Source organism: Ochotona curzoniae, unplaced genomic scaffold (assembly GCF_017591425.1).
Source record: "Ochotona curzoniae isolate NIBS_2020 unplaced genomic scaffold, NIBS_Ocur_1.0 scaffold_3223, whole genome shotgun sequence".
Classification (NCBI taxonomy): Eukaryota; Metazoa; Chordata; class Mammalia; order Lagomorpha; family Ochotonidae; genus Ochotona; species Ochotona curzoniae.
The window spans coordinates 16,373,502-16,394,127 of record NW_024467108.1 but is presented as its reverse complement, the minus strand read 5'-3'; the positions used below and the strand labels follow the sequence as shown (position 1 = coordinate 16,394,127).

Sequence of the window (20,626 nt, the reverse complement as noted above, 5' to 3'; positions counted from 1 at the left end):
ACACTGGGACAGAGAGAGGAGAGTGTCAGTCTCTGAGATACTGGGGAAATCTATCACTAGGAGAACCATAGGAGAAAGAGTCCCAGTTGTAAGATCCCTCAATTTGTGCGGAGCAGGATGCTTCCAGATGAGACATCTGTCAATTATCTGGGAATCTCTGTGGTCTTGAATTTTCCTGGATCCAACCTTCCAGCATTAGAATACAAACATTTCACTCAAGGAGAACGGGACTCAGCTGACAAAATGCTTGTGTTCATGGCTAATATGAACAGCATGGGGTAACACTCCATCAGAACACATACATTCCAGAATCCTAAACTGGTAAAATCAGGTAAGAGAATTAGTGCAAAGAGATAGAGAATCATAGGAAAACTGCAAGAGTCTCAATGTAGTATGTGTTTGTGTGTCTGTTTGTGTATGACTGTGCGTGTGTGTGTGTTGTGATATTTCTTAGTGTGCATTTACTGCTTAGAACATAAGAAAAATGGAAATTACTTCCTCCTACCCCTCGTAATCTCAGCAGGGCTTTTGGGAAAAAGAATCAACTTAAAGTCAAAGCCTGAGAGCTGTTTGAAATTAAGTGGCAAAGATCAGGTACTCCATAAACAGTGAAAAAATTCTGTGTGATTGCATCTTTTTAAATATTACATTTGTAAGAAATATTGTTAGAATGGAATTTTATAGTGAAGGAGAGACAGAGAAAAAAGACATTCTACCTTCTGCTTTATGTTTCCAAATGACCTTAACACCCAAAATTGAGTCGATCTGAATGCAGAAGATTCCTATTTTTTTTTTAAGATTTCTGTATTCATATTATAAGTCCAATGTATATAGAGAGGAGGAAAGATAGAGAGGAAGATCATCTGTCCACTGTTTCACTCCCCGGGTGAGTGCACTTGTCAGAGCTGTGTCAATCTGAAATCACGAGCCAGGAGCTTCTTATGAGTCTTCAAGGTGGATCATATCACCTGTTATGAATGTGAGCATTTATTGGGAGGCCAGCAGGGGGAAGATTATTCTCTCTGCCTCTATTCTGTATAATCTGTTTTTACAACAACTACAAGTTATATAGGTAAGAGACTAACTGTTGATTCACTTACCTAGCAGCTGCTACTCTCAGAGCTGAGCCAATCAGAAGTCAAGGCTCCTGAACCTCTTCTGAGTCTGCCACATGGGTGCAGGGATCAAGGCTTGGGGTCATGCCCGAATGCTTACTCAGGCCACAGAGAACAGGTTGGGAAGCACGGCCTCCTGGATTGGAGCTGGTTGCAATATGGGATCTTGACTGATTCAAGGAGAGAAACATAGTCAATAGAGAAACGTACAGGTCTGTAACCGGTAGTGTTAGGGGTTTGCTACCAGATTTCTTTGTCATTGATTCTCTATATCAAACAACTACAATTCTTCTGCTCACCTCCGTAGTCCTATTCATATTTTAATAATTGATTTAACTTTCTTCTTGCTAATAAAATGTCTGATTGACAAAATTAAGCACAGAAAGAGTGTGATTTTCCATCCACATGCTCACACCACAAATGGCTCCTTACTGAGTGTTCCACACGTGTACCAGTGCCCCAAACTTTCCACCATTGTCTACTTTTTTCCCAGGCCCTAAGCAGAACACAGGATTGGAAGTGGAGAGCATTGTCCATGAATCAGAAGGCAGAGAACTAGTCAGCTGAGGCCCCATGCCAGCTCCTGTGGCTCTGGCTCCTGTCTCTGATTCCTCTCTCCAATTCCCTCTCTTTTATCCTGCCCCGCTCCACTGAAGACGTCAGTCCAATAGAGCATGTGAATCTCAGCCACGTGTCTTCTCATTACTCTGAGTGGGTTCAGCTGGGAGGAGCTGGAACATGCTGGCCTGGTCCTTTTTCTTTGCACCTCTGTAGCTCGTGAGCCACCTGCTTCCACTGAGCACCTCCAAGACAGACCCTGCTGGGTAAGGTGGCCACCTGGTGTCTTTCACAGGTGAAGATGTGGGCTCAGAAAAGAGAGGACAGCCATCAGGATTAAGAGACTTTCAACACAGGAAAGCAAGCCCTAGAGTGACAGACCCACATTGCTCCCTAGGAGTGTACTCAGTAGTATCAGGAAGATCTCACTCACTTTGCCTCCAAAATCTGTCTGTGTGAATGTGTATGTGTGAATGTGTGTGTGTGTGCGTTTTGCCTGTGTTTGTGTACCTGTCTATCTCTTTCAAGTCAGGATTTAGAACCTTGAAAAAAGTAGAAGCTATGTGTCATTTATACTTTTGCATCTCTGTCACTCCAAGTCCCATTTGTGTTCCCATATCTCTTGAGGTAAGACTATGATCTTCTTTTTTATATCAAACACTCAGAACAACTGAGCTAATGCCATAGAATGAGAGATCTCTGTAACATTACACACCCCCCACCCACCGAAATAATGGAGCTTTCCCAGGCCATGAATCTGGGAACCAATATATTGCATTTATTTGATCATAGAATCATTAGCCTTTACTATCCTAGTATGTTACTGATATGGCTTGATCAAGCGTGTGGGTGACCTTCAAAGCCCAATGGGAGAATGGTTTATCCCCACAGTCTCTCTTCTTTGCATGAAAAGGATGCCATCCTGTTAGGTGGAGGAGAAACATAGTAGACAGGATTAAGCTGTCAGGGTGAGGCATCTGGGATTGATTCATGCTCGCTTTCTGCAGAGACTGTCCTTGGCCTGCTATTCTGCATTCTCTCTGGTGATAGGATTGCTCACCTGCACCTGACCCACCCACCAATTACCACTCATCAGACATAGAAAATCGGGTCTACCCATCTCCTGAAATCCTTGAGCTACAGATTCATGGAACTAAAGCACAGAGAGATGCTGTTGTGTCTCTGTCACATCAAGTATCCCCAGATGCATCATTAGCATCACCTAGGTTAGGATTATTATAGTCATGGATATACACAAATTTGTGGTTGAAAGAAAGGAATTTCAGAATTTTCCTTTTAACTGAAGTGCATAGTCTACTGTGTTTGTCAATTCTGTGAGAGATATGTCTTCTCAAAGTCATTTGTTTATGAAGTTCAGAATAAGAAATTCAGTTTAATTCAATTGCTTTCAATCACATCTTCTGGAAGGGTGTTAACAGCCCCTCCCTTAAGCCGATTCTCTTCTCACCCTGTCTATCATGGCCCCCTGGGGAGTCAACTAGTAGAGAGCAGATGTTTGCAGTTTTCTCTTTCTCTGGGTAGATCAAAAAAATAATTTTTTATAGAATTAACTAATTCTTTTTTTCTTTTTTGTTAATTACATGCATTATGTGACACAGTTTTATAGGTCCTGGGGTACCCATGCACCCCTCTCCAAATCCTTCCCCCATGGTGGATTCCTCCACCTTGCTGCATTACCACAGTTCAAGGTCAGTTGAGATTCTTTCATTGCAAGCATATACCTAGCATAGTGTCCAGTATCTTCTTATCCGCATAAGTTCAACGGCTTCTTGCAGAGACCATAGGTGTTGTGAAGTTAGAGCTGGCAGAGTATCATCCCGATCAATTAAAAGCCCCAACATAACATCAGCAACAATTTATAACATTATGGAATTAGTGGACATTGTATTGAGTAACCAAAATGTTAAAAAAAAAATGCAAGTTCTTAACCACATCCTGTGACTTCTTGATTGACATTTCAATTACTGTTCAACTGTCTTGTGTCTATTTTCCTTGCAGTATTTAGCTTTTTATAGCATTGAAACATAATTTTGCTGAACTTGGCTTTTTTTTTTTTTTTTTTTAGTTTAGACTGACTTATAACTCCAACAGGACATATGTCAACAGTTTAGGTGCAGAACAGTTTTGAGGTGTGGTGTGCAGAGAAATCTTCAATGCCCTAGTGAGGAGTAACTAATCTTTGTGTCCCACCTAGTAAGATGTAACTGAGTCCACGCTGACCGTTTCTGTCTGATTCTAGGCTTTCCTTGTTGTTCTCTATCTATTCTAGATTTCTTTGTTTGTTTGTTTGTTTGGTAGGTTATTTGTTTGTTCTGAGGTGTTTTCAGAGCGATACTGATGGTCATTGCCAGAGAGGGTATGCACCTAAAGTTTGAACCAAGCGAGGACCAGAGAGAGCTCCCATCCTGAGTCCCAAAGGAAGTTTACTGTTCTTCTGTTTCTGTGGTCTGCTAAGGGCTCTTGGCTGTTGTTCTCATGCTCTTGGATCCTGCGAAGGAGGATTTGGACTTCTTCCATCCCATGTGGTAGATTCAAGTGGGAGTGGATGACCTCAGAGTTCTCGGTCTCCGAGGGCACTTCAATTCCCTGCGGTCTCCTTGGTAGTTGGGATATAGTTCTTGGTGCTTTACTGATAGTCATTGGTAAGGATCCAGCAGTCTTCAAGGTTGGAAAACCTTCCTGCTCCTGTCCCGCTGCTCCATTCTGGGGTCCCGCTCTGATCTTTGCATATGACCTCCTGTTAAGAGGTTGTCAGGATCAATTTAGGTTCCCCCATATGACTTTATATTTTAATGATTGTCTAACTCTGATTTGAGTCGGTTGTCCATGAGTTACCAGTTATGAGCCTGGTAGGTTGTATTTAATCCCAGTGGTAGGCTGGATTTAATCTTGCTCAGCTTCCAGCTGAACTTCCTGCTGAGCTGCATGCAGGGACTCAAAATAGAATAGCTTGGGTTCTGCTACACTTTGTTTGGATACCTGAGAAGTTAATGGTTGCCAAGCTTCAGCCTTCCCCAACTCTGGCTGAGAAAGCCATGGGAGGAATTGAATTTCAATATGTCTAGATCGAGATTAGACTAGAAAGGATAGAGATTTGAAATTTCGTGGTCAGCACTTTTCTCAGTGGGAATATAAGGGGGATGAATCCCATGTCCCTGAATGTTAAAGAAATCACTCCAATTGATCTCTCAGTGTAATCAACAGCCTGGGAAAACAGGAGAGGCATGAAGTTGATACACTGAAAGTAAACAGCAAAACTGGTGTGTATAAAATAAGCAAAAAGTAGAAAAGCACAGGTTAGATAAAAAGGGATCACTGAATCCTCTACCAATGTTATGAATTAAAAGTGCAATTAATGGTAACCACATCAACCCTGGCAATCTGGTTGAGAACTGGATGCAGAGTGGAATGAGATGACCTAGGAAGCTCTTAGCAATATGGCAGAGACAATACCAATCCTTATCATTTCTTCATTAGGAAAGAATTATTTCATTAATTTGCAAGGCTGAGTGGCACACAGAAAGGAATTCAAAGACACACAGTCAGAAAGAGGATCTTCCATTTGGAGTCCGTTCGCAAATGACCTAAAGAGTTAGGGTCAAGGTCAGGCTGAAACCAGGATTCTGGTAATCCACTCAGATTTCCAACATGGGAGCCAAGGGTTGAACTGACTGGATCCTTGTCTGCTACTTTTTCAGATGTATTCTTTTCAGATCTCAGTGAAAATTTACTCTGGAAACATCTGCAGTAGCTCTAAACACTATTTGACCCAACAAACCTAATTTACATGTGTCCATCAGTGAGCCCAACCCATGTTTAAGTGCCTTCTAATTCCAATCACCTGTTCAAACTTGTCTCTGTGATCCCATCATGCACTTGTGATTTCTGCTGACATCAGAGGCTCCCATGATTGGGTGGGTGTGGCTTAAGGGCAGGTGGACCCTACAAGAGCAGACTTTCCCAGAGCCTTCTCAGCCAACAGCCACTGTCTTCACAGGCAGCAGCCCCGCGTCACAGACCTGAAGCCGACTGTGACCACTGACCTTCCTGGACACGTCTGAGGTTCCCAGAGCTGCGACCACTGATAGCAGACACAGGTGAGCATGGAATTTAGGGGAAGGTCAACCTGCACGTTTTGTCTTAGCAGCCTATTTTTAGCTTAGCGGTCAGTTCATGCGGGTCTCATTTGAGCAAACAAGTGGCATTCCCATTTGTTTAAAGTAATAGCCAGGCTTATGTATTGGGTCAGCCGGCTCAACCTCTGCCTGCAGGTGCCATGGTCCCATGTGGGTGCAGATTTTGTGTTGCATGTGCTCTAGTTCAGTGCTGCTCCCTGCTTATGCTTAGGAGCAGGTGGAGGATGGCCTGGTGCCTACATGATCCACAGCATCCTTGTGGTAACCAGAAGATGACTGCACCTGGTGTCAGGTTGACTTGGCCTCAACCTCGTTGCCTTTCTGTGTGTGGCCAAGATAAAGGTGGAGGTTTCCGTCTGTCTCTGTTTCACTCTATGGCTATTGCTTTCCAATAAATGTAAATAAATGCTGTTTTCAGCGTGGCGGTGTTAAGTGCAATGTCTTTGATGGAATGTGCTGGATTCCCATATGGGTGTCAGTTCTAATTCTAGTGGCCCTGCTTCCCATCCAGCTCCCTGCTTGTGGCCTGGGAAAGCAGTTGAGGACAGCCCAATGCTCGGGACCCTGCACCCGCAAGGGAGACCCAGAAGAATCTCCTTGCTTCTGGTTTCGGATCGACCCAGATCCAACAGTTCTGGTCACTTGGGGAGTGAATCATAGGACGAAAGATCTTCCTTTCTGTCTCTCCTCCTCTCTGTAGTAGCTAACTTTGCAACAAGTAGAAATAAATAAAGAAATCTTTAAAATAAATGAATTATGGGCTCAATGTGATAGCCTAGTGCTTAAAGTCCTTGCTTTGCATGTGCCGAGATTCCATGTGGACACCAGGTTGTACCCGGTTTGGCCATCACCCTTCCCACGTTTGGGAAAAGTCACTGAGGCCTGTCCAAAACCTGGGGACACTGCATCTGCATAGAAGAACCAGAAGAGGCTACTGGCTCCTGCCTTCAAATCAGCTTAGCTCTAGCCCTTGTGGTTCTTGGGGGAGGTAACCAGAAGATGGAAGATCTTTCCTTCTGTCTCTCCATTTCTCTAAATCTGACACTCCAATGAAACTCAGTACATCTTAAAAATACAGGAGCCACTCATCAGACCCCTGAAGGAGACTGTGACCACGGACTTTCAGGGACATATCTGGACCTCCCAGAGATGAAACCACTGATACGAGGCACAGGTGAGGGTGAAGAAGACACCTGTTCCTGTCTTCAGTTGCTCTTGGCTTCAACCTTGTTGTTTACAGATTTTTTGTTTTGTTTTGCTTTTATTTTTTAAGATATAGTGATTTTTATTGCAAAATCAGATATATATATATATTTAGAGAGAGAGAGAGAGAGAAAGAGAGACAAAGAGAGAGAGAGAGAGAAAGGGAGAGAAAGAGAGAGATCTTCCATCTTGGGAGTCACTAAGCAAATGCATCTGCTAGAGCTGAGCCAATCATAAGCCAAGGCCCCTGATCCTCTTCTGGGTCTGCCACATGGGTGCAGGGATCAAGACTTGGGTTGTCCTCAAATGCTTTCCCAGGACACAGGCAGAGAACAGGTTGGGAAGCAAGGCCTCCTGGATTAGAGAGGGTGCCAATACGGGATCCCGACTTGTTCAAGGAAAGGCCTTTAAGCAATAGGCTTCCTTGTTGGCCCTCCTAAGGAAATTTGTAACGTACTTGAAACAAAGCTGATACTTGCTTAACTGATATTTCATTAGCTTATAGATGCAGCTTGACTGTGCTTCTTAAATTGAACTTTATATGGGGCTGACTTAATAATGAGGATCCCCAGAGCCTAAGTAGGACAGAGCTCCACACTCATCTTTGCTTTGTTGCCTCAGGAAATAATTACCACAATTCTCTCTAATTTTACAGTGTCTGCAGAGAATCATGGATCCATTCATGTTACAAGAGTTCCAGAGCAATGTCACATGCAGCATTTGCTGCCAGTATTTCCTCGATCCTGTTACATTGGAGTGTGGCCACAGCTTTTGTCGACCCTGCGTCTACCTGAGCTGGGAAGAAGGCTCATCGCCACTCTGCTGCCCAGAGTGTAGGCAGAAGTCAGAGAAGACAAACTTCAAAACCAACATAAGACTTCAGAAACTGGCTAATGCTGCCAGGATGGACAGAATGAGCCAGGTCCCCAGCTCACATGGGCAGGTCTGTGGTGCACACAGCGACGCCACAGGACTACTGGGTGACTTGGACAAGAACCTATGCTGTGAGTTTGCCTCTGAATCTTCCAAAGCCAACGGACATGGCCACAGCCAGCTGCAATTTGCTGCTGAGGAAACCAGGGTGAGTGATATCTAAACAGCTGGGTAGGATCTCAGAGACCTCAAGTTGGAGAGAAAGATGTGGACTTAGGCTCATGGGTAGGTGAGAAAGACATTGTAGAGGTGGTCTCTTCACTATATGTCCCAAGAGGCTAGTATGTCCTTCAATGTTCTGGTTGGTCAATTCTCAGAGATGGGTGATATATCTTGAAGAAGAGCCAACTTGGAAACAGTGTCCATTCACCCAATCAGTCAGTTAGTGTTGATACAGCCAGTGGTCTGCAACAGTGCCTGCTTCACGACCAAGTCACACACACAGTTTCCTGCAAATGTTGTATACTGCCTTCAGGCTTTCTACAGACAGTCCATTGTAATCTTCTGTCATGTACGGTGTGCTAGATATCAGATGCATTATTGGCCACTCTGTGACAATGTGAAGACTTACTCTATATGAAATCACTAACAAAATACTGAAAAGCCAACGCAAGGAAAGGCGAGGCGGTGCGAGTTGGGGTGAGACCGGGCGGGGTAGGGCGGGGCAATGCGGGGCCAGGTGGGGAGAGAAAATGCCTGAACCCCTGCCATGTCCAATACATCAGGGAAGGAAAATAAATAGTACCTCACCTCATTGTTTCTTAACCCTAAAATTATTTTACAGGGAACAATTCTAAAGGAAATGAATGCTTTATGGGAATTCATGCAGGAACAGAAAGTTCATGTTCCTGAGGAAATAAGGAAGAAGAATTCATTTATGGTAAGAATGAATAGATTGGATACATTGAACATAACTCCTTACACCTTTGAGCAATTTCCACACCCTCTTCAAGGATAGTGATTTCCTCACACCCAAAGCAGAATGTTCCAACGATAACTCTCTCACTAGCTGAAAGAGCTGGTGAGAAGGATACTAGAAGAAATCATCATCCCAGCTATTCCTGGTCCAACTTAGAAGTGTTACACAAATCTTCTCAGACACACAAATACTAAAATACCAAAAGAGAAATACATAGTACCAGTATGGAAAACAGAATAATTGCACAAATATCTGTGTGCTGTGTAATGTTTACGCATTGAAAAAAAAAGAAAAAAAAGAAAAAGCAGACATAAAGACCAGGAAGCAAAAGGTATAGAAATGAATAGAATTAGTGATGCAATTAGAGCATTGATGAGGAAGAGGGTGAGAGATGAGATGGAAAGTGAGACAGATATCTAGAGAGACCCTGAGTTCCTTCTGGAGTATATTTGAAGAGAAAAGACTAGAAGTGTGCAGAGGCATTCATAGCACCCCACAACACCTAAGAAATGGTGTACTAACTCAGCATGAAGTTGGTAAAGTATTCCTTGAGAGTTTTCCAGTATTTGAAGATACATGTGACAGAGAGGGAGAAATACAAACAGATCTCTTCCATGTGCTGTTTCTCTTCCCAAGTGGGAGGAAGAGCCATGGCAATGTTAGGCTGAATGAGGCAGCCTCTCCCTGCACCTGCAGCCCTCATGTGAGCCATCAAAGGCACAAGCCCTTAGGCCATCCATGCTGCCTTAGCACATTAGAATGAGCAAGAGGTGAAGCAGAGAGGCTGCAACAGGTGCTCCTAGGGAAGGTAGGGTCAACTCAGCTAATGATATGAGATGTTTCAAACTCCTGTTAAGTGTGAAGCTATGCAATTCTCATAAGCTAATATCTCTCTACAGGAGTATGTGTCCCTAAGGGAGGAGATGATCAAGGCACAGTATCAGAAGATGCATATGCTTCTTCATGAGGAAGAAGAGCTGCACCTGCAGAGACTGCACAGCGAAGCACGGGAGCTTTTGCAGCAGCTCCAGGACCGTGAATCGAGCATGACCCAACACATAGATTGCGTGAAAGAAAAATACAAAGAGCTGGTTGAGATGTGCCACAAGCCTGACATGGAGTTACTGCAGGTGAGCAGGGAAGGGCCACGTTCAGAGACATGTGTGCTTCTCTGAGCAGGTGGTCAGGACACTAAAATGTTAACTGCACCTATAGCTACTCGCAGCTGCATGACACGTGTGTAATGACTCAAAGATTTGATTGCGCAAACACTTAGTTCTGCATGGGCAGAAAACCTTTTCTGTGTCCTAATAATAGGATAAAATTCTCGACCTGTAATCAAAATGCTGCTCCCAGAAAAAGTCATACAGAAACGTAATCATGACAGTGTAACATGTTTCTTATCCATTCTGAAAATCAGTAAGCTTCCTGTGTTGAGCAGGATCAGCCATCAAAAGGTGAAAGGATTAGGAATGCATTTTCTCTAAGGAAACTGCAGCCAGGACTCAAGAATATACTGATATTTAAAAGACTAATTTACACAACCCTGGACAATGCTATCCATTTGTAATTGGCTACCTAGAAAAGTATCCCCACTGCCTGCCTTTTGAGAAGAACACTCTGATCTTTAATCTAAAAGCAATTGGCTGAAGAACTTGGAGGCTTTGCCCTTTGCTTGGGCAGGATCAGTCACCCATTGCAATGCACTCTGCTTTTCAGACAGCTCTCTTCTCTGCTTAGCACTGTAGTCAGAAGTGCTCAGCTCTCTCTAGGAATGATAGCTAGGACTTGATCTTCAGCCTACATCCTGTGGCATCTCTTCACAGCTTCATGCTGAGGTCCACCTATTTTGGGCTCACACTGGAATTCCTTCATGAGGTAGCTCAGGTTCTGTTACTTGCTGATGTTGATAATTCTTAGTAATTAAAGCAAACCACATTCACAAAAGTGATGAGTTTTCCAGAAAAGTTCAATGAAAAACTTCTTCGAATTAACTGCCTTTTTGTCTTTTTTTTTTTCTTTCAGAATGTGAAGATGGAATTGGAAAGGTGAGTGTAGAGCAACCATCTCTGATGGGTGAGAAATTGTGGCCCTGATGATGAGTGAGGTGCTTGTAATTTGCTCTATTAACACAGTTCTGTCAGTCTGTGTCCCCATTTAGTGGAGCAGGGGTTCTCAGCACTTTTCTCCTTGGTTTAAGTAAGTTTAGAAGTGGCTGACTTCAAATGTGGGAATGTATGGTTCTGCTTTCTGGAGTCGGCTTCACTCTGACTGTCCTCTCTGCTCCTTCTGCTACTTCAGTAAAGCAACAAACCAAGTGGTGGGAAAGTAATATGAGCACAGGAAAGAGGAGGATTCCTCAGGCTGGGAAGAGAAGGGAGGCTTTGCTCTTGGAAGTAGCAGTGAGCAGGCCTTGCTCTCTCCTAGAATTTCCCATTTTCAGGCAGGATCAGGGGGATCCTCTGACTCAGCTTCCCCAGGACCAGGGCTGCCAGGCTGGAATTGCTTTTCCTTGTGTGGCAGACAAGCCCCAAGCCTCCTGGCTCGAAGGATGAGTCACTGATGTGCTGTTGGGGATGTCTGCTGGTAGATTGCCCATAGATTATTGCCTATAATTTAGGCTCTGTAAGATTGCCAGAACTTGGGGCCTGGGGCTGTGACCTAGTGACTAAAGTCCTTGCATTGAACGCCCCATGATTCCAAATGTGCCCCGGTTCTATCCTGGCAACTCCATTTCCCAGCCAGCTTTCTACTTGTGGAATGGAAGGCAGTCAAGGACAGGTCAAAAGCTAGGAACCCTGATTCCGTGTAGGAGACCTGGAAGAAGTCCCTAACTCGAGTCTTGCATTAGCGCAGCACCGGCGATTTCGGCCACTTGGAGAGTGAAATAGCAGAAGAAATATCTTCCTCTCTGTATATTTGGCTTTGTAATAAAAAAAATACATAAATCATTAAAAAAAAAAGAAAAGATTGCCAGAACTCTAGTTCTGCTAAAATAGGGAATAATGGTAGAATCAGCGTGGTGGCCAATATTTCAGGGATACAAACACCTCAGAAGATGAGGCAATTCGATGTGATGTGATATTCAGAACGATTAACCATGTATCACAATGAAGTAGTGAGTGAAATTTATCTTCAAAAACCTGCTAAATTAAGACCCTCAAGCAACATTGCTTGTGTACACTGTAGAAGTCTTTGTGACTGTGTGATTGCCCTTGCCTGAAGTGTCATGTGTTGTTCCTCACAGAGCAGAGCTCATACGGAGATACAGGCCCCAGCCAGTGTTACCTGTACTGACTTCTTGGAGCATCAGTGGACTTCGACAGATGCTGAATAATTTCAGAGGTAAGCATCAGCCTGCATCAGTCTAGCTCTCATTGCCTTCTTCAGTGTGTGGGACATGAGCCCTTTTTCGGATTAGTCCATGTTGCGCACCTGGAAACACAATAGGGTTTACTGAAATGTTATCTTTGCCCTTTGTTGAATCACTTACTACAGTGATCCAAACCGAGTTTTGTAGTGAAACTTATAAACAGGCCGAGGATCTTGGGCTCAGTGGCAGGGAGCTGGGTTGCAAGTGCATCTGACTGGAAACAAATCGGCCCATTAGGGATATAGGCTCCCATAGTCAATATTTTGATCTGCATTTTTCACTGTAATGTAAATGAAGTTTAGGCAAAATAAAGTCCACAATCTTGATAGCGTGACATCAACCTAAGCATGTCCCTTGTCTTTTTTGTCCATATCCTGTTTCTTGCCAGGATGAATCTTGAGGCATTTTTCTGCAAAAAAGAAAGAAAGAAAGGTAGATAGAAAGAAAGAAAGAGAAAGAAATAATGATAGAAAGGTAGATCTGATTCTAGAACATGGAAATGGTAGTTCATTGACTAGTTTTTGATTGTTTGCTTCTTTTTTGCAGTGTCTAATGGTTTGGAAAAGAATGTGGCGAGTCGCTACCTACACCTTTCTGAGAATCTCAGATATCACATATTTGGAGAACACCGTGATGCTCCCAGTCAAAGCCCAAGAGCACAGAGTTTTGTTGCATGGGGTGCACCGACCTTCCGCTCTGGCAAGCATTACTTCGAGGTGGATGTATCGCACTCCTCCAACTGGATTCTAGGACTCTGTAGTGATTCCAGCATAGATGACCCCGATACCATTATTAACACAGAGGGTGCATTTTTCCTTTATTCCATGAATCCTGGTGAAGGTCACATTCTCTACACCAGTTCTCCATTTTTACATCACTATGTGGAGAGGCCTGTGGGTCTGGTTGGGGTGTTTCTTGATTGTGAATATGGAATGGTGAGCTTCTATGATGTTTCCCAAAGTTCCCTCATACATTGTTTCCCTCCAAACTCCTTCTCCTACCCTCTGAAGCCCTTCCTTTGCATGGGCACATCATAAATTGTCAACTTTTGTAATTGTTTTTGTTAACTGTCAGGGTGGATAATCTAACAGTGTTAAAATGTTTCTCATGGGAAACATCACAATCTTTGTATGCCTTGTATCTAAGGGAAGGTAGATTAATTGTAATCACTGTATGTTGCTAAATTGGACAACCACATTGAATGTATGAAACTTTATATGAAATTTAACTTTAATAAAGAATATTATAATCAACACTTGTCTGATTCTAGGATCTGTTCAGCATCCCCTATAGGAATCCAACCCCCATTGATGAGCCAACAATTCTTAAAGGTCTCGTGTACAGGTGCTTGTTGTCAAGAAATTGAGCCATCCTCCAATATTTTGCTAGACCTTTTCAATAAAAATAAGTAAAACTGAAAATATAAAAACATTCTGCATTTGGTCAGAAGTGCATTCTCACGACAGAGTCGCCAGGAGCACTTAGTGACTCTCGATGCCTGTTTGAGAGAAACTGAGAGGAATGATTGGTGCTACCTGCAAAAATGCAAGTGCGCATGTATGTGAGACTTGTGGTCACAGTCCAGTTGCAGTTCATGTGAAAAACCAGAAAAATATGTTACATATAAATATACACGTTTTGGATAAAGAACTTAAGAAAAGAACGGAATAAGCAGGAATGTGGGGAATAAAAACGCCGTTATACTCTTAACATGAAGGAACAAGTTCTCTCTCCCTTTTCTTTTTTGAAGATATCTTTACTATTTGCAAAGTTGTATATACAAAGAGGAGGAGAGGCAAAGAGGAACAACTTCTATGCAATGAATCACTCCCCATGTGGTCTCAACGGCCTGACATGAGCCAATCTGAGGCCAGGAGCCTCTCCAGGGTCAGTCACACAGGTGCAGGTCCCAAGCTTTGGGCTGTCCTTGACTGCCTTCCCAGCCCACATGCAGGGAGCTACATGGGAAGAGGGGTCACCAGATCAGAACCAGTGCCCATATTGGATCCTGGTGCAGGCAATATGAGGACTTCAGTCACGAGCTTTCCGTGCCCTCTCCCTATTTCTCTCACACACACTTTCATATCTACAGAGTAAAAGTGATTCCTTTGTTTTACTACAAAAATCATGATTCAGGATAAATGTAGCCAAGTTGGCATGAGCCATATCAGATGTGGTTGCAGTGCCCAAACAGCACATGTAAGAACTTTGGGGTGAGGTGCAAAGCTGGCAGGCAGAATGTGGGCTTCTCTGTTGGACAACCACTCCCACTGGAAAGCATGAGTCAGGATGGAGGCACAGCAGACCAGGCAGGGCTACAACACCTGTGGTCCTCATGTGAGCTAGATCAGGGAAAGGTCAGGTTGGGCTGACTACTACAATAGGTGCAAGCAAAAATTAGAGTGGGTGAGGGTGGTTGAACTTTTCTGCAACATCAGATGGCAGACTTTGGTACTGGGGGCTTAATCTGTCTAGTTAAACTCCAGAACCACCTGGAGAGTGCATAATCCAGGAGTGGGAGTGGCCTAGTAGGGAGATAGTGGGCACCTCCTTCCTGGGTTACCACTCCCACTGAAGAATACAATAAGCAGGACAGAGGCAGATGTGGCTTCACAGAAAGCCACCCGCCAGGACGTGTGAAGGACGGATAGTATGGTTGGTTGGGTCAAACTACGCTTCAATGCCCACTGACATGTACTAGAGCTAAATGGGATGTGGGATAGACTGAACAAGTCTGCAGTACATATGGGCATGCATGGGAACCAGAGTAGGGGGCAGGCCTGGTTGGGGTTATGGGCTGCAAATAGGCTGTAGCTCCTACAGGTTAAACATGAAGGTAACAATATGGAAAACATACTAGTATTATGCACTTTCCTGTAGCCCTTGAACCTTCTTAATCTAAATAACTATGTAAAGAATGTCAAAATAAATAAAGAGTCCTGAGTAGAAAAAAAAATAAAAAAGAACTGTTGAACTATTAAAACTGCTTGAGCAGGACGCTCGGGGTGTGCCTCACACTGGGGACCTGGGATGTGTGGGAGGCTGGATAGGGCTCCTTCTTTGCTTCTCCCCTGACCCCAGATACAGGGAAAGAAAGTGATGATATTAGTGTGGAAACAATGGCATTACCCCAATCCCCTAAAGAGATGTACTTTGAGAAGGAGAATTAGACAGAAAGATCCTCTGTCTGTTGATTCCCTCCCCAAGTGGATGCAACTGCCAGAGCTGAGGGCATCCATAGGCAGGAGCCAGGAGTTTGTTATGAGTCTTCAAAGTGGGTACAGGGTCCCAAGGATTTGGGACATCCTCAAATGACCACAAACAGGGAGCAGAAGAGAAGTTGAGCAGCTGAGATATGAACTGGTGACATTATGGTATCTCGGAAGATGCAAGGCTAGGATACAGTCATTGGATGATCTCACTGGGCCCTCGGCAAACGCAGCATTTTTTGTGATCACCACATGGTACTTATAGTTTTAGAAATGTGGGGGCCAGCATTGTGAAACAGCAGGTAAAGCTGTTGCTATGACAGCAGCATCCTATATTGGTGTACCAGTGATGCCACTTCTGATGCAGCTCCATGCAATATGTCAGAGAAAATGGAGGTTGATGTTCCATTGCTAAGCTCCAGGTTCCACATGGAAGGCCAGAGGAAGTTCCTGACTTCTGGCTTGCATATGGCTCAGTCTTGGTTGACTGACCCAACTGTGGAGTGAAAACAGACAGAAGATTTCTATGTCTGCCCCTCTCTAGATAACTTTATAAACACATGTATTTGTATCATTGGTGGCACTATGGCTCAACTAGCTCATCCTCCCTCAAGTGCTGGTATCTCATTAGGCAACAGATTTGCTGTGGCTGTTCTACTTCCCTTCCATCTCCCTGCTTGGGGCACAGAGAAGCAGTGGAGCACAGCGCAAAAACATGGGTTCCTATAACCACATAAGGAACCTGGAAGAGTGTGCCGGATCCTGGCGTTGGATCACATCACCTGTTATGAATGTGAGCATTTATTGGGAGGCCAGAGGTGCAAGATTATTCTCTCTGCCTCTACTCTGTGTAATCTGCTTTTAAATCAACAAAACCTTATATATGTAAGAGACTAAGTTAGTATATTTAAAGATCAACAGGCAAGGTATGTGCTACTTAGATTTTCAACTATTCCAACCTGATCTAGGTGCCTGCCACTGACCAGGCATTATGGGTGGAATGAAAGTTATAGATTTAGGAGACCTAGAAGGACTTCCTGGTTCCTGGCCTTGGCCTGATCGAGTCTAAGAGGGTGGAGGCAATAGAGAAGTAAGCCAGCAAGTGGATACATTCTCTCTCTCACTCATTCTTTCTCTCTCTGCCTCTTTTTTCATATCTTTCATCCTAATCAATATTCCAAATCAGTCACCCAACTAAAGATAAACAGAAAAGCAAGTTCAACACATGAATGTAAACATATTAATGGATGATGTCTGAAACACAAATTAAATATGTAGTTTAATCAGTCAAGTATTCAGCAATGGTGGCAGTACATGGGGTATGGTTTGTGAAATTTGAAATAGTAACACATTTAATAGTATGTGAATAGTATGTGTTTAATAGTAACACATTTAAAGAGTTCCAACAATTAAGTGAAACAACTCACAAATTCTCGCCTTATTGCCCTATAGTATTTGAACATTAACAATGGGTCTTGACTAATTTTGACTGCATTCAGAATCCACTCTGCAAATTCAAAATTGGTTCACTCTACTAAGCCTCAGGATATTTGAAGAAAAATCTCCATCAACCAGACGAGCTCCTTTTTAAAGCAGAGGACAAGGCTACGGTACAGAGGGTCCTTTCTTAGGCAACATCAAGGCTTTTACAGACCTGAGAGCACTCCCTGTGCATTGGAAGGTACTCTGGCATATGCAACAGTCAAAGCCTAGGGCAGCACACAAGCCGATGAGTGAGGTGAACAGTGAGTGTATTTTTGATTTGGTCTTAGTGTGGCAGAGTACAAGAATCAACTATGAAATCTTTTCCTTTAGGAAACTGAACTTGGACATCCTACACCAGGTCCAGGAAGAACTCTCTTGTGCCATCTGCCTCAACTACAAGATAGACCTAGTCACCATACACTGTGGGCATAGCTTTTGCAGGCCCTCTGTCTGCCCGGCCTGGCCGGGCAAGAAGCCAAATCGCCTGTCCGATGCCCAGTGTGCAGAGAACCAGCATGAAAAATGAAGACTTCAAAACCAATGTTCATTTGAAGAATCTGGTTTCCATTACCAGACAAGCCAGCATCCAGCACTCCCAGAACTCTGAGGAGGGCATGTGTGGCACCCACAAGGAGACCAGGAAGATATTCTGTGAAGAAGACAAGAGCCTGCTCTGTGTGCTCTGCTCTGACCCTCAGGAGCATGCTGGTCACAGACACTGTGCCACTGACATAGCTGCAGAGAATAGCAGGGTAAGTGAGACTGAGACCCCCTGAGTAGTCACGAACAATAAGCTGTTAATGAAGAACATCCTGGTGATGGTGAATGCATTCTGCATTGAACGTCAGGAACGGTTCCAGGTAACACCAAGGAAATCAAAATCAACATTTGTGCTTACTGGTGTGCATCAACACCTCCACATCACATGACAGAGGGGAGCACCTGTGTACAAGTCTTTGTTCTGCCTCTTAATTCCAGCATTCAGTTAACATGAAACCAGGAAGCAGCAGTAGCAGCTCAAGGAGCAGGATTCCTGAGACACACACACATGGGAAGAGGGATTCAATCCCTGATTTCCAGCTGCTGCCCAATGAGGCCCTGTCTGTTTCTGGGCACCTGGGGTTTATAGCAATGCATATGAGCAGTCTTTTCCTCTCTGGGTCTGAAATAAATGTGACTATTTAAACAACTGAAAATGCTTTCCCAAGAGGCTGGGAGAATGATGAACTCAATGCTCATTAAAATTTTGATTCAACATAATAGTGGTGGTCATTTTGGCAGAAAGAACTCAGGATGAGAGATTGCATCGGCTACTGAGGGTGGTTCCTGAAGCTGCTTTGGAGAATCATATTTACTAAACCTGCAAATAAACAAGAGCGTGAGCATTGGAATTGATGGGGACAAAACATCAGTAGATTAAAATTGAGTTTCAGGGTATGAAACACATTAAATGGTAAGCATGCATGTTATTGAAAATAATTTTCCCATGATCACATTATACTTTGGCATCTAAATTATGAAATATTATAAAATGCATAATTTAAAGGCACTGAGGGAAATGATAGGTTCCTTCTACATCTAAGAATATACTTTTATCTCAAAATTCTTAGTTGTCTCCATCACTTCTGGGTCTCATATCTAAACCTCTTAAGCTTCCCTGTTGCTCAAATTCAGGTCTTTTACAGGAGACGCTGGTGAAGCAAATGAGATCATTTTGGAAACAGATGCTAGAAAACCAGATGCACCTGAATGAGGAGAGCACAATACTCTCTGAGTGGACGGTGAGTAGGAGACCGTGTTTCCTTCTCAGCAGCCCGAGACAGACCTGATAGACAGTGGACATTCATCAACAGAGTCACAACACTCGGGTTCACAGGGAAGATTTTCTGGTAATTGTTTGCATGCAATATGATGCTAAGAGTAGCGTGATGTTTAGAGAGAAAGGTGCAGCCTGACTCAGAAAGGTTTCACATGATAATTTTAACTTGTCCAAACATCTGAAGGTTGCCAGTGATGATTCATTGACAAATTCTTAAATCCAAAGAATTCACATGAACTCTTTTGGGCTTGAGAGATCATCTTTCAAAAGACAGTATCAAAAGACCTTCTCTCAAGGTCTTTCAAGAACTGCAAGTGCATGAAAATGGTTTGAGCACGAATGGGATAGACTCATTGTCCCGTTCCTAATGAGTAGACAATGAGTGAAAGCAAAGAAAATAATGTGTGGTTTGTGAGAAACTTACTGTAGCAGGCTATATGCATGTCTTATTGTCAGAGGACGTGAGTCCAAGTGAATGGGAGAGGCTGAAGTGTAAACAGATGGAGTGACCTAGGAAATCTGTGTCCCCACATTGACATGTGTCTTGGCTTTTCACGGAGAGAATCCGCATCCTCTTTGAAACCCCTTTCTTATCCAAGGGTCACTCCATGAAGATCAAAGAGCCTCCAGAAAGCTGACTGTGTCTATTTCCAATAGAGAGAGACATACTTGGAACAGGATTCTTCTGCCTCAGCCACAGATGCACTACTGGCTTATTTGCACTGCAGAAACAGACTCTCCATTTCTTCCGATTGTCTTCAGTTGGGCAAAAACTACAAGCAGCAGGGCACAGGTGCAGCTTCACTAGATGTACAGTTGGCTTTTCACTGTCCCTGTTCTGGTCCCAGGACTGAGCATCCACCATGGTACCATAGGCGTTCTGATTCTTGTCCTGGCTACTTCCAGCTCCATGAATGTTGCCTGGAAAATCAATTGAAGGTGTCCCAAAGCCTTGGGTACCTGTTCTCACCTTGGAGACCTGAAAAAGCTCCTGGCTCTTGCCTTTGGATGCCCTCAGCTCTGACTATTGCATTCGCTTGGGGAGTGAAATAGTGAATGGAAGATTTTTTTCTATATATCTCCTTCTCTACATCTTGATCTGAAAAATGAGTTTTTAGGTCAATATAGAATGATGAATATTATGCGTTATCTCCTGTTCCAGGATGCCACAGGTGTGTTGAGTATATGAATGAACACGGTTAACATGAGCTACATTAGGCTGCTGGGAGTGTAAGACCACAAACTATTTTGCAGTGTGCTTTTTATGATGCAGAGGAGGAACAGACAGCAAAAATAATGGTAGAAAATTTAGTATAGCACACAAGTCTGGGATAGTCGTGTATTATCATTTTCACATTATTATGCCTATTATAAACTCTGCTTTCCTACTGTTAAGTTTGAAATGTAGTGGGTAAAGTACCACTTACAGCTCTAGCATCCCATGTTGGAGTATGTGTTTGAGATCTGAATGGAGTCACATTCTTTTGATACAGCTCCCTATTAGTGAAGCTGAAAAAGTCGTAGAAGATAGTTCAAACATGTGTGCCTCTGCTACTCACATGAGAAACACTGGCAGAACTCTGGGCTGTTGCCTTTGTCCTGGATCACCCCCAGCTCTTGAAGTCATTTGGGGAATGCACCAAACGATGCAGGATCTTACTCTCCAGTCCTTTCTGCCACCCTGCCTGTTAAATCAATGTTTTGTCAAATGATTTAATGCACCTACTAGGTTTATATTAGGATACACTTAGAGCAAATAGGACAAATAATTTTCAATACAAATGAATACAAATAAAATTTGCATTTAGGGGTCTTGGGCAACAATGCAATGGATGTTCCAGGATCCCATATGGGC

At 43.4% G+C, this 20,626-nt stretch overlaps 1 protein-coding gene across 1 annotated transcript; it reads left to right on the top strand.

Annotated features, from left to right (window-relative positions):
• The first annotated feature begins 7,703 nt into the window (after positions 1–7,703).
• On the top strand, positions 7,704–19,409 carry LOC121145327 (tripartite motif-containing protein 64-like). The gene is made up of 8 exons (XM_040964053.1): positions 7,704–8,114; positions 8,751–8,846; positions 9,785–10,015; positions 10,911–10,933; positions 12,133–12,230; positions 12,805–13,092; positions 18,627–18,733; positions 19,332–19,409. The coding sequence occupies exons 1-8, from the start codon at positions 7,704–7,706 to the stop codon at positions 19,407–19,409; spliced, it is 1,332 nt and encodes a 443-aa protein (XP_040819987.1).
• The last annotated feature ends 1,217 nt before the right edge of the window (positions 19,410–20,626 follow it).

Coding starts and splice junctions, on each gene's coding strand:
- LOC121145327 (XM_040964053.1), top strand. CDS start 7,704: ATGGATCCATTCATGTTACAAGAGTTCCAGAGCAATGTCACATGCAGC. Junction 8,115..8,750: donor TTGCTGCTGAGGAAACCAGG/GTGAGTGATATC, acceptor ATTATTTTACAG/GGAACAATTCTAAAGGAAAT. Junction 10,934..12,132: donor GTGAAGATGGAATTGGAAAG/GTGAGTGTAGAG, acceptor TGTTCCTCACAG/AGCAGAGCTCATACGGAGAT.